The 13,513-nt window shown below is 37.0% G+C and overlaps 1 protein-coding gene across 6 annotated transcripts in view; it reads left to right on the forward strand.

The window, feature by feature from the left end:
* Nucleotides 1-10,329, forward strand: part of RAB3IP (RAB3A interacting protein) — a 31,938-nt gene extending 21,609 nt beyond the window's left edge. For 4 of the 6 annotated variants that reach the window (XM_033117014.1, XM_033117012.1, XM_033117013.1 and 1 more), the window contains 5 exons: nt 1,371-1,499; nt 2,760-2,872; nt 6,365-6,464; nt 6,552-6,621; nt 9,398-10,329. In XM_033117014.1, coding sequence (XP_032972905.1) covers nt 1,371-1,499; nt 2,760-2,872; nt 6,365-6,464; nt 6,552-6,621; nt 9,398-9,480 — 495 coding nt within the window. In that variant the 3' untranslated portion in view covers nt 9,481-10,329. The remainder of the gene's footprint in view (nt 1-1,370; nt 1,500-2,759; nt 2,873-6,364; nt 6,465-6,551; nt 6,622-9,397) is intronic. The other 2 variants (XM_033117016.1, XM_033117017.1) reach the window with 1 other exon arrangement.
* The last annotated feature ends 3,184 nt before the right edge of the window (nt 10,330-13,513 follow it).

The raw sequence follows: 13,513 nt of genomic DNA on the forward strand, positions 1-13,513 counted from the left end.
ACATATGTGCATACATGTACACCCACATGCATTATGCAAGGCTTTGAGGTCAAGTCACTTAGATGTGAATTTGAACTTTTCCTGCTTTCTTGCTCCTAACCTTGGGTAACTTACTTACCTCTCTAATCCCTAGTTTCCTTATCTGTAAAATGGAGATCATAATGTCTGTCTTGCGTAGCTGTGAGGATTAACTGTTTGTGAACTGCTTACCATAGTTCCTGGCACAGAGTCAGTTTTTAATAAATAGTTTAAATTATTGCCTTTAAACTAGAATCTTTCCTTAGGACACCATTTTATCTGCTTTGGGGTTTCTGTCCGTTGAAGGATAAATTTGACAAAGAAAATTTGAAAATTCTGGTTGCTTATTTCCTAATATTTTTATCCTTTTGCCCTTAGCTTTGATTTCAAGGAATTTATGGATTAGGATGAGAAAATTTTACATTGAGGTTACCATGATGCACCTTAAAGTCTGTAGGAAAGGTTGTGTTATTTTCATGTAGACGCCCTGTGCATCCGAGGAAGGTTCAGCTGTGCTAGAGGCCATAGCTGTAGTCAGTGCATCATTTCTAGGGGACCCAGGGCTTCTGGACAGGAGCAGCTTAGAGATGCAGCAGAATGAGGGACTTGACTCTGTTAGGGTGGCTGGGTGCAGGTGACAGGTCATAATGAGCTTGAAGAATACTTAGGAAAAACTTGTTAAAAGGGAGGAAGGAAAGAGAGGGACACCTGGAAGAATGACTAGGAAGGCAAGTGCCAGCCTGGAATATTGTTGGTAATTCAGCTGGTAGTTGCTGGATGTTCATCTGCCCCAAATACCTGAATAAACGTTACATTTTAAGATAGTCAATGTAGGAGGCTTATATGTGTGCTTCTTTTAATCTTGCTGCTTATAAAATAAACATTTTGGAAATTCCTTTGGAAATGCTTTCAGGTAATGGCAGAACAATTCGTGTCATTTTTGACCCCAAATTTTTGGTTTCACAATTTAGTGAGTCTCAGTTTATTCAAACACTTTAATTAACTTGGGTCCAAGTTATTTTTTGATTATTTTCAGAAAAGACTTGTCATCATTTTTTATTTTCAGAACAGTGTGCACATGTGTCTTAAGAGAAGCTCCACTTTATTTTGGGGGGGGGGGCGGGAAATGATAGCATCATTAGACACCAAGAGTGAATGCGTTGAAAAGCGGCAGTTAGTCATTTGGGAATTTGAATACCAGGTATTATAACTAATCAAGAGTGACTCAACTTATTATTTTAAATGAAGAGTATTTCTTTTTTTCAGTAATGTTTAAATTGTTTTAGTTTTATAAAGTGAGCTTATGTTTGTGTTTTTTAAAAAGTTATTTGTGTTTTCTTTTGGTTTGTTAGGCTGACTTATCTCTGTATAATGAATTCAGATCTTGGAAGGATGAGCCCACAATGGACAGAACGTGTCCTTTCTTAGACAAAATCTATCAGGAAGATATCTTCCCATGTTTAACATTCTCAAAAAGTGAGGTAATTTAAAAAAATTTTATAGGAATGCATTAGAGTTGTTACTATACCTTTTAGTAAATCATGTATTTGAATATCTTACATAAATAAGTTATTATAAAATGTTGCATTTTACAATTTTTCCATTCCACATTAGGATCATAGTAATTTCTTGGCATTCAGGTACTGAACATCTTTCCTTATTTGAGCAGAGGCTCGTTCATACCAAAATGTGTGTTACACTGGAGCGAAGGATTAAATACGTATTGGGGGTAGGACTTCCTTGATTCTCGGTTCAGGGTGAGGGAAGTTCTGCCCTCTGTGGTGTTTGTTGTGCTTATCTGTACATGATAAAAAAAAAAAATCATATTTTGTTTCTTCATCTTCAAAGTGGGAAAAAAAGTGCCTTCCTTGCCTATGTCCATAGGATTGTTAAGAGGATAAAATGAAGTGCATTAAGTAGGTACAAAAGCTTTTTAAAAATATAAGTCACTATACAAACGTAAGGTCATAATTTTAATTTTTTCTTACACATGGAAGATTTGTCTGCAAATATCCTGTCTATTAATGTATAAAGTATTTAATCTTAACTAAGAGTCTCACGTTAAATCTTTAGAGGGTTTAATGATAACGTTACTTGGAAGAAGTTAAGATGAGCAGTAAAACGCTTTTGATGTGAAGATTTGTTTACTCATTGTGGTTCCGGGCCTGGTGTTAGGCAGGCCATTCTGCGTTAGTGATCTTGCCACACTGAAGTAGTTGGCCGATTTCATCTGTTACTTGTCAGTTGCTACCGTCTCCATCTGGGCATTTAGTATTTGACAATTTCATTAATTCCTCTTTTTTGTAGACTCTCTTGTACTCAGAAATACAACTTCAGAAAGCTATAAAGCTATAATTAATATATACTGCTGTGTTATGAATGACCAATATTAAAAACATTGCATACAATTAGCAAAATGAAGCACTGGGATATTCATTTTGAAGTTACATTAACAGTGGATGCTAATTGTAGGGAAGGTTTAACAGAGACTGGAATGAATGCCTTTAATCCTCTTCCAGATAATGAGAAAAGTTCTTTAGCTATAACTGAATTGCCTTTCATAACAAGGTTTGAATTATAAAACAGTTCAAACCAATATTATGTGGTTTCTTTCTTTTTCATTGGCTAAGGCCAAGCTAGTGCAACTTGGGCAAAGAATAATTTTTAAAATATGTTTACTATAGAATAATTGGATATTTTTCTGCCAGCATAGTGTCTAATACTTTTTATTTTTTTGAAAGTTGGCTTCAGCTGTTCTGGAAGCTGTGGAAAACAATACTCTGAGCATTGAGCCAGTGGGATTACAGCCTATTCGATTTGTGAAGGCATCTGCAGTCGAATGTGGAGGACCAAAGTATGTTTCAAAACCATGTCTTGTGGAAAATACTGAGGTTTTAAAGTTTTATGTGTTATTTAGTTTTTCTAGTTTTAAGTGTGTTTAAATTTCTTGTCAGTTGTCAGTTGTCTGTGTAGAACCTGTGCAGCTCAAGCACAAATCCCCAGACAGTGTGGAATACAGCATTTCAAATAAGAATCAAAGGAGAACGCTTTTAATTACAAAAATACACATACATGTTAGGGATCCCGGTAGACCAGATGTTAGAAACATTTTTTTTTTTTTAACCACAGACTGTGGTCCATTAGTTGATGATGCATTCACTTTAGTGGGTCATAAGCAGAACTTTTGTTTGTTACACATATTTGTATAGTTGTGTGTCCTTTGTTTCTGTGTAAAATGTTTCTTTCTGAGGGTACCACCAAAAATAGCTTGGGAAGGCAGTAAATTAGACCAAGTCTTATCAAGCAAGTAAACAGGTACCAAAAAGACTTGGATACCAAAAGACTTGATTAGTACTCTCCTTTCATGCTCTCATAAGAAAGGATTCTCATTTTGGTAAATAATCAGTTCTGTCTTCCATATATGAGAGGTATTTGGAAATTATAGAGACAAGACTCCAACGTTTCATATCAGGGCAGGCTTTTTTCCATCCAGTCCCAGGAGGAAGAAAGACTAAAATCAAATCAACAGTACCTCAAACCTTTGGCCCAGCAGTTTAGAAAGTGACTTGGAAAGATTCTGAGGAAGTTGCTTAGTTGTTGGTTAAGAATTAGATTAATATAGGGAACTGGAAAGCCCAAAGAGCATAAGTGAGTTTTGTCTGGATCATTTTGAAGACAAAAGAGGAAAAGGCTGGTTGAGATTCACTACAGGTCGGCGGTAAAGCCTATTGTAGGAGTTGTATGATTCTTCCTGTTTCCTGTTATGTTCATTACATTCTCAACAGGATCACACAGTGTTGGTATTGGGCTATTTGTGGAGGGGACTTAGTCATGCCTTTGCTCAGTGAGCCACATAGCCACCTAGAGCCGTGTCCTGTTTTACACTCCCCATGTGCACAGTGGCCTCTGAATTTGGGGGAGGGTATTTACATTCCTAAATTCTCCATCACAAACACCCACGTATTTTTATCCTGATCATTAATGATAGCCGTTTTCGTGCTTTTAAGATCTGTGTTATACCTTATTGTAAATATAGCATATAGTAGTTTTTATTGTAAAATTTTAAATTTGTGTTTGCATTATATATCACGCATATTATGCATGTGCAAATATCACATGATAACAAATGAAGATATCAGTTAAAGTGGGTTTATATAGTATTCTAGTAAAATAATTATACAGATTAGGGTCAGGGAACAGTTTACATAGTTTGAGGACATTGTGCTTGTGGGAATGGGGCCAGAAACCCAGTTTTTGTTAGTGTGGAAAAAAACTTACGGAAGATATTGTCCTCTTTTATGAAATGTGACGTACGGCCCTGGCTAAGGCTCTCATGGACTAGGTTATGCAAATAAGCCATAAATGCATGGCGCAGTGCTCTGGGAATTTTGAGGAAGACAAAAATCAATCCAGTGGTGGTGCTCAGGGACTGCTCTTGGAGGGAGGAGGTTTGATCTGGGGTTTTGAAGCGTGGGTGGAATTTGTGTAGATAAAGAATAATACATAGGACTGAAAGTTTAGAAACAAGGAAACTGTGTGCAGAGGATGTTGAGCGCATGAAGAGGAAAAATGTGGAAAATCTTAAAGAAAATTTAGGAGGTGATTAGATTCTGGTGGGGGGATGATGATAAAAGACAAAGGAGTTAGAGATGACTGACTAGAAGAATGATATGACTTTTGGAAACTAATAGGAGGGGCTCTGCTTTGGGGAAGAAGATGATAGGTCTAGATTTAAACATGTTGACATCCCGAGTGAAAATGTCAAACAAGGATTTGAAATCTTGGGACAAGAGCTGTTAAGAGATACTGAGGTAGTGTAGCACGTTACAAAACATCAGAATTGGAGGACAGAAGACCTAGCTCGCATAAAAATTATTGACTGTGATCGTTTACAAATGGCTTTAAAAAAGAGATGTTAAACACTTTTTTTAATTAAAAAAATTGGTACTTAAAACAACTTTAGCAGAGCCTTTCAAAATTAGACAAAATAGTAGATAAACAGGTATAGTCTGTTTCCAGAAGGGAAGGTATAAATTATCAGCTTGATAGTACTTTTTATCTTGTGTAAGTTACACTTTTGGAAGTTCCAAAGACTTCCAACATTGTGCCTTAAGTTTCTTGTTCATCTATCCTTCCAAAGCTAGTAGTTTAGTGTTTTTCAAGAATACTGTTATAGGTAATTAAAGGAATTTATTAATGAAGGAACAGTGAGGCAAAATTTCTTTGAAAAGGTAAAAATTCTTTTGTGATTGCAATGGCCACCTCCAGAATTATCCTGTGTTGTATACACATTCTCCATGTGTTTTCTTAATACGGAGGCACACAGTCAGATGTATATTTTTTGTAAGTGTAGCTGAAATTTAATGACCATTTAATATATTTTTCTTTACTATATCATTTATAATGTCATATAAAATGCTGTTGGCCACTTTATTTTACTTACAGCTACACTAATTTTGCATTGATAGGGAGTGGTAGTTGTATTCAACCAAGCTCCTAGCTTACTAGGGGGACAGCTGGACTGCTGCAAGTCCAACCTGATAGACAAACCAGCTGTCTATCACTCCTGTTGAGCAGTAGAGTGAGTGACAGGTGGTCCATCACTTATCAACAGTCATTGAATGTCTGCCGTGTGCCAGGAACATGCTTGGTGCCAGGCATTTAAAGATGAATAAGATACAGTCTCTGCCTTCAAGAGGCTTAAACAGCCTAATTCCAACCACAAAGCCCTTATAGCAAATTTTAGATTTTATAGTATGTAAATAGAGAGACAGGATGGTATGTCTAAATGTAGTGTACCATTTATATAATTGTTAAAATTCAGTATTTTTGTGAAGTGACTTATTCTGTGAGGTGACTTATTTTGTATTTCTCACTCAGGCTTAGGTACCACATTAAATGCATGTAAACCAACCAAACACATCAGAAAGTACTCTATCTGGAAGCTGTTATCCTGCAAGCTATCAGTAACGTGTTTTGCGCCTTGAATAGTTATCATTAGGTTTTTTCCAACTGAGAAGGAAGTTGAGGTCCTGATGGAAAGCTGAGAGCTGTCCTGTATCGGCTCACTCGTTTGTAAATTTTCTCCAGGACAGGGCATACAATTAAAGCATTTAATTTCTATTTCTAGAACCATGGTTAATGTTATGCTGTTAAGCTTATACTAGAATGTAAACCCCAAAAGGGGAGGGATTTTGTCTTTTTCATCATAGCCCAGCATCTAGAACAGTGCCAGGTACTTAGTAGATTCTCAAATATTTGTTCTTAATGAATGGACAGCTTGTACAGAAGGTAGGGGCAAAATGCTTTTAATTTTAAAAAACTAAATTGTATCGTTATTTTACAGAAAATGTGCTCTCACTGGCCAGAGTAAGTCCTGTAAACACAGAATTAAATTAGGGGACTCAAGCAACTACTATTATATTTCTCCTTTTTGTAGATACAGGGTAAGTAACTTAACCATGAATTTTAATAAAGCTCGCTTTTATGTGAGACATTTGATATTTTATGACATTTTTTCCCTTTTGGCCTAGATCACTTCTGTATGTAACTTTTTTACATACATTCGATATATTCAGCAGGGACTTGTGAAACAGCAGGACGGTGAGTGTTCCTAATTCGTTATAAAATATTTACATAAAAGTTCAGTGAAAAGTATAGGTCATGTAGCAATGTTCAAATAAACTTTATTATTGGTATATTTATATTGAGTCTCTTACTAGTTCTAATAAAATGTGTAGAGAATTTGAGAACAAAGGTCTCTTTTAAAGCATATTACGTTTAATCCTTATGTTTGCCTCCTTTTACTCTAATTTTGAATTTTAAGCAGGGGGGGAGTTTTAACTCTTAAGAGGTATATGGTAAACCACATAGGAAGTGTGAAGGGAGTACAAGCTCATTGTATTTACTCCTTGAGAGAGAAAAATGAGCGAGCTCTAGCTGTGGGCAGATTTATTTTAACTGGTGGAAACCACAAGGAGCTAACAATTTTTTTCTGTATTTTCTGCTTTCACGTGTGAATTAGTAAAGCAGTCATGAGGGTAATTCTGAATGGGATAAAGATTACTATATTCTAAATTAGCAGAAACATGCAGATGATATATCGAGGAGAGCCAACCTCATGCAAGTGTTTTAATATTGTTTTAATATAGTTTTTCATGATAACTGATGCATTTATAGCCAGATATCTTCTTTAAAATAATTTTTTATTTTTCAATTACAGTTGATATACAGTATTATATTAGTTTCAGGTATACAACATAGTGATTAGACATTTATAAAACTAATAAAGTGATCACCCCATAAGTCTAGTACCCATCTGACACTGTACATATTTATTATAGTATTATTGACTATATTCTCTATGCTGTACTTTACATCCCCCTGACTATTTTGCAACTACCAACTTGTACTTCTTAATCATTTGCCCTTTTTCACCCATCGGGCAGCCATCAAAATGTTCTCTGTATCTGTGAGTTTGTTTTTGTTTTGTTTGTTTATTTTGTTTTTTAGGTTCCACATGTAAGTGAAATGATATGGTATTTGTCTTTCTGTCTTTCTCTGCCTGACTTATTTCACTTAGCATAATACCCTCTAGGTCATCCATGTTGTTGCAGATGGCAAGATTTCATTCTTTTTTATGGCTCAGTAATATTCCATTGTATATATGTACCACATCTTCTTTATCCATTCATCTATTGATGGACACTTAGATCGTTTCCAAATCTTGGCTGTTACAGCCGAATATCTTAAATTCCAGGACTATGGCCCAACAGCTTCAAAGCAGTGCTTCTTGAGTACACATGATTGTTTGAAAACAGAAATAATCGATGGTAGGCTAGAGACAAGTCTGCCAGTTTTGTATTTGAAGTTGTGGAAAATTTTCCTGTTTATATATATTTTTGCATTGAAAATATTCTTATCCTTAAAAATGACTGTCTTTCAATCATGTAAACTGGTGAAGCTTAATTAATTCTATGGAAAAATTAGTCATGCCCATGAAAACTTAGTTTAGCATTTCTCAAGCTCTGGTATGTTACGAACAGTCATATTTATGTAGAAGACCATATAATTATATTTTATTATCTAAAAAAATAAAGGTCAAACCTGTCTCTAATGTTGAATTTCAGAAAGCTGTGTAGCGGACAAGTAGTCTTTAAACTATACAATACTTTTTATGACTTTAATAAAATTGACATCTTTTTGAATCCTATTGGTGGATAACATGATTTAGGCTGGAGAACAGATGATTTATGTTATGTTAAAGTGTCAAGCATATTTTTCCTCCTTGTTAAAATATTAGGTTTTGTAGGGAAGGCTGAAAGATAATTTATGAAAATAGGAAGATAGTGTCATGAATAATGGGGGAACGATGGTGATAAAAGTAGTTTCTTTTCTGGTTTCCATCACTCTTCCACTTGACAGTATTTGATACACATCATATACTGTGTGGGTTTGTAGTAAATAAATATTATTAATGTAAACATCTATTTATTATCTGTGCCTGTGCCAAAAGAATTTAGGGCAGCTAAATCTAAAGCAAAGTTGCTCAACCTTGGTACTGTTAACATTTTGAGCTGGGTAAATCTTTGTTGTGGGGCCTATCTTGTGCATTGTAAGATGCTTAACAGCCTCCCTGGGCTTTATTCACTAGATGCCAGTAATGAAAAATGTATCCAGATATTGCCAAAAGAACCCTTGGGAACAAAATCTCCCCTGGTGGAGAACTACTGATCTAAATCAGTTTAATCTGATCACATGTCAAATGAAGACCTTTTATCGTATGAAATATAGAGCCATCTTTTTTCTACTTACAGACAGGGCTTACAAAAGTAAAGATAATTGAAATTTATAGATCATTCTCTACATTTATTTTTATTTCTAATTTGAGCCATATACAAAACTTTCCCTATTATTAGGCACATAGAATGTTACTGAGTTCTCTGGACTGTTTCTTGTCCTTCTCACTCTCTGTTAGTGTTAATGAATGGTGAAATGGCCAAGATACAGCAAACTAGAACAAGAAGACCCAGAAGTTAGATAATAACTCTTGCATAATTGAGCATTGAGTGTAACTACTTATGAAGGCAACAGCATTTACTCAGGACACTGAAATGCCTCGGCTAAAGTGATAGTCATTGATGTATCTAACAAGTAGTTGTGGCAAATTGGTGAATATTGCTTATTTATTGATAGAACTGGGGTGCTCACAAGAAGATGAAGAAGTTTGTGTGAAATAGCGATAGAATGTCTAGGCATTAGGTATGTCATTAGGAAATGCCAGTTGGTGTTTCAGTTCATCTTAAATGTCCAGTGAAACAGATTAAAAATACTTAAGATGGTATTTTGTGATTTATGTGTCTCTCTTTTGTTTGTATAGTTGATCAGATGTTTTGGGAAGTTATGCAGTTGAGAAAAGAGATGTCATTGGCAAAGCTGGGATATTTCAAAGAGGAACTCTGATGCTCTGCCTGGGACCATGCATGAACCTCCCCGAATACCTGGAAAATGGCTGAATATTTTTACTGTTACTTGATATTTATTTCCAAGGAGTGGGCCCAAGACTTTTTCCCTCTTTTGCAAATTACACTAAGAAGTACTGTGATTTCTTTTAAACTGACCTATTCTGTGTTTGCTTATTCTTTAGTTGAACACACTATAAGGAATTACAAGTGTACTAGTGATTGTAATTTATAGTTGCAGATAAAAAGCTAAATAAATAAATGTTAGATTGAATGTGTTTTTGCTTTCTCTTCTAGCTCTGACATAGCATATGGGGTCAGTTGAATGTATTGAATTGTTGTTTCCAAACTGCACAGCAGCCTATGAGAGTCAAGGAAGAGGGCTGAGTGGACAAGGTCAGCTTTAGTCCCTCCACTAGAATGGCTCTATTTTTGTCTGTTTTATATTTTGGGATTCAAAACAAGATTTTACTTAAAGATTTCTGTTGAAAAGTTTGGAAGTTACTGTTTTAATCATCTGTTCTTTGTAATTTAAAGAATCCCTGTATTATGGTGATTAAATATAATAAACAGAGGACAGTCACATTTTATCCCAGAGATGCATTCTTTAACATCTTGATGTAATATATTCATACTTTAGATATGTTGAGTACTGTAGTAGGCATTGAAAGGATATAAAGATAAATAAGGAGTTTGACGTATGTGCAGGGAACTTTGAAGAAGTGTGGATTGAAAGGATGGTACATACAAAGTATACAATGATCATAGAACCACTTGATCTCTAAGTTCCAAATTGTAAAACTGACATCATGTAGAGAAACTGTTTATTAAAGTTATTTATAAAAGGAAAGAGTTTCATGGTTGAAATATACTAAGTATAGAAAAGCAAAAATAAAAAATGAGAAATCACTTCAATCTCTCCACCTAGAGAAAGTTACTGTGAATATTATCGAAGAATAGCCTTTTAGCTTTCAAATATTTCCTACCTACGTATACATATTTTCTTACTTTTTTAAAACTTTAAATATTTTTTCTATATATCTTAATCACTATAAGGTTTTGATTATAGGATGTTAACATACGAGTATATATGTACTACCTTCTCTTTATCCATACTTCCATCGACAGACACCCAGGTTGCCTCCACATATTAGTTATTGTAAATAGTGATGCAATGAACATATGGATGCACATGTCTCCTTGAAGTAGTATTTTGGGTTTCTTCAGATAAATACCCAGAAGTGGGACTGGGTCCTTCTTTGTCTCTTGTTATAGCCTTTGTTTTAAAGTCTATTTTGTCTGGTGTAAGTATTGCTACTCCAGCTGCTTTTTGTGTTTCCATTTTCATGAAATATCTTTTTTCATCCCTTTACTTTCTGTCTGTGTGTATGTCTTTCAATCTGAAGTGAATTTTTCGTATGCAACATATGTAACGATCTTGTTTTCTTACCCAGTCATCTACCCTGTGTCTTTTGATTGGAGCATTTAATTAATTTACATTGAAAGTAATTGTTGATATATGTGTAACTTTTGCCATTTTATTATTCATATATGTGTGTGTGTGTGTGTGTGTGTGTGTGTGTGTGTGTGTGTATTTTAAATCTTAAAGAAGTCCCTGTAACATTCTTTGTAATACTGGTTTGGTGGTGATGAACTTCTTTAGCTTTCTCTTGTCTGGGAAGCTCTTTATCTCTCCTTCAATTTTTTTATTATTTTTCCCCCCTTCTTCCACCTCCCCCTCCCACTCTGGTTCAAGCCGTTGTTTCTCCGTCTAGTTGTGTAAGACACAGCTCCCTGGCCCATGCTGGTATTATGAGCCTTGTGCTGCCCCCAGCTGAGGCAGTTGGTCCCCAGTCATCCGTCAGCAGCTCACAGCAGATCTCGCCAGCTGCCGGCCATTCATGCTGGCCACTGGCCTCTCATCGCAGCACACAGTAGCCCACGGCAGCACACAGCAGCCCATGGCAACACCCAGGAGCCCAAGCCGATCTCTGCTCACTGGCAGCCCAGCTCCAGGGAGAGCCATTGTTCACAATCTTAGCTGTAGAGGGCGCAGTTCACTGGCCCATGTGGGAATCGAACCTGCGACCTCGGCGTTAGTAGCACAGCATTCCAACCACCTGAGCCACCAGGCTGGCCCTCAATTTTAAATGAGAGCCTTGCTGGGTTGAGTAGTCTTGGTTGTAGATTCCTTTCATTACATTGAATATTTTGTACCAATCCTTTGTGGCCTGCAAAGTTTCTGTTGAGAAAGAAACTGACACTCTTATTGGAGCTGCCTTATAAGTTACTAATTGCCTTTCTCTTGCTGCTTTTAGGATTCTCTCTTTGTCTTCAACCTTTGCCATTTTAATTATAATGTATCTTGGTGTGGTCCTGTGTGGGTTCATCTTGTTTGAGACTCTCTGTGCTTCCTCGGTTTGTATGTCTGTTTCCTTCGCCAGGTTAGGAAAGTTTTCAGTCATTATTTCTTCAAATAGGTTCTCAATCTCTTGCTTTCTCTCTTCTGGTTTCTCTATTTTGCGAATGTTGTTACGCTTGATGTCCCAGAGGTCACTTAAACTCCTCGTTTTTTAAATTCTTTTTTTCTTTTGCTGTTTTGATTGGGTATTTTCTGCTACACTGTCTTCCAAATCATTGATTTGATCCTCTGCTTTAGTCTGCTGGTCATTCTAGCGCATTCTTCATTTCAGCTGTAGTAGTTTTCACTTGTGATTGATTCTTTTTTATGGTTTCTATATCTTTTTTTATGCTTGCTATTTCTTTGTTGAAGTTCTCACTAAGTTTTGTGAGCATCCTTATAACCAGTGTTTTGAACTCTCTGGTAGATTGCTTGCCTCCATTTTGTTAATTCTATTCCTGGAGTTTTCTCCTGTTCTTTCATTGGGGATGTATTCCTTTGTTTCTTCATTTTGGTTGCCTCTCTGTTTCTGTGTATTAGTTAGTGCTGCTACCTCTCTTGCCGGGTGGTCTTATGTAGTACCGTGTTTCCCCGAAAATAAGACCTAGCCGGACAATCAGCTCTAATGCATCTTTTGGAGCAAAAATTAATATAAGACCCAGTTTTATTTTACTGTAATGTAAGACTGGGTCTAATATATAATTAATAATATAATATAATATAATATATGATATAATACAATACAGTAATATAATACCAGGTCTTATGTTAATTTTTGCTCCAAGAGATGTGTTAGAGCTGATTGTCCAGCTAGGTCTTATTTTTGGGGAAACACAGTTGGTGCCCTGTGGGGTCCTGGCACAGTTCCTGGTCACCTGAGCCAGGTGCTCCAGGAGTGTCCTTTGTGTGGGTTGGTTGTGCCCTCTGTTTATAGTTGAGCCTTGGTTACTCTTGACATGTCTTTGGGTGGAATTGGCCCTCAGGCTGACTAGCTGTGGGGTTTGGCCACTTCCACGGCTCATGGGCTGCTGTGCTGGGGGGCTTACCACACAGAGCAGGATTCGCCCCAGCAGTCTCTGGTGCCTGTTGAGACTGCCCTTTGGGTGTGTCACTTGTGGAGCTAATTGGACAGTGCTCTGCTGTGGTCTGAAGCCGACCTCCAAGTATGATGGTTCTTGGGCCTCTTAGGAATTCCAGTGCAGGCCCAGGTCAGCCACTCCCTGTGACTGGTTGGGAGCTACCTAGTAGGAGCTACAAAGCAATCCACAGTTGCTTGCTGTTTGTGCCAAACCTCAAGGTGTGTGGGAGAGGCCACGCTGCAAACTGAGGACAGCTGCCACCAATACCAGACCTGGGGTAACTCTGCATAAAGGCAGGACACATTGAGGCCTGCTGTTGCCCGCTGCCAATTACAGGCTCCAGTAAGGGTCAGCACAGATAAAGCCTCCTGTGATACCGAGTTGGGTGTGGTGGGGTCTCAGTGAGTTAGCAGGTGGAGCATCTGAGCTCACCAGGCCAGTCAGATGCTGGCCGAAATCGTAGGGGGTGGGCTCAACACAGGAAAGATGGCGCCCATCTGCTGGCTGGGTGGGGCCCACCTAAAGGAAAAATGCTGACTGACCTCTATGCTGCT

This window comes from Rhinolophus ferrumequinum, chromosome 10, assembly GCF_004115265.2.
Source record: "Rhinolophus ferrumequinum isolate MPI-CBG mRhiFer1 chromosome 10, mRhiFer1_v1.p, whole genome shotgun sequence".
Lineage (NCBI taxonomy): Eukaryota > Metazoa > Chordata > Mammalia > Chiroptera > Rhinolophidae > Rhinolophus > Rhinolophus ferrumequinum.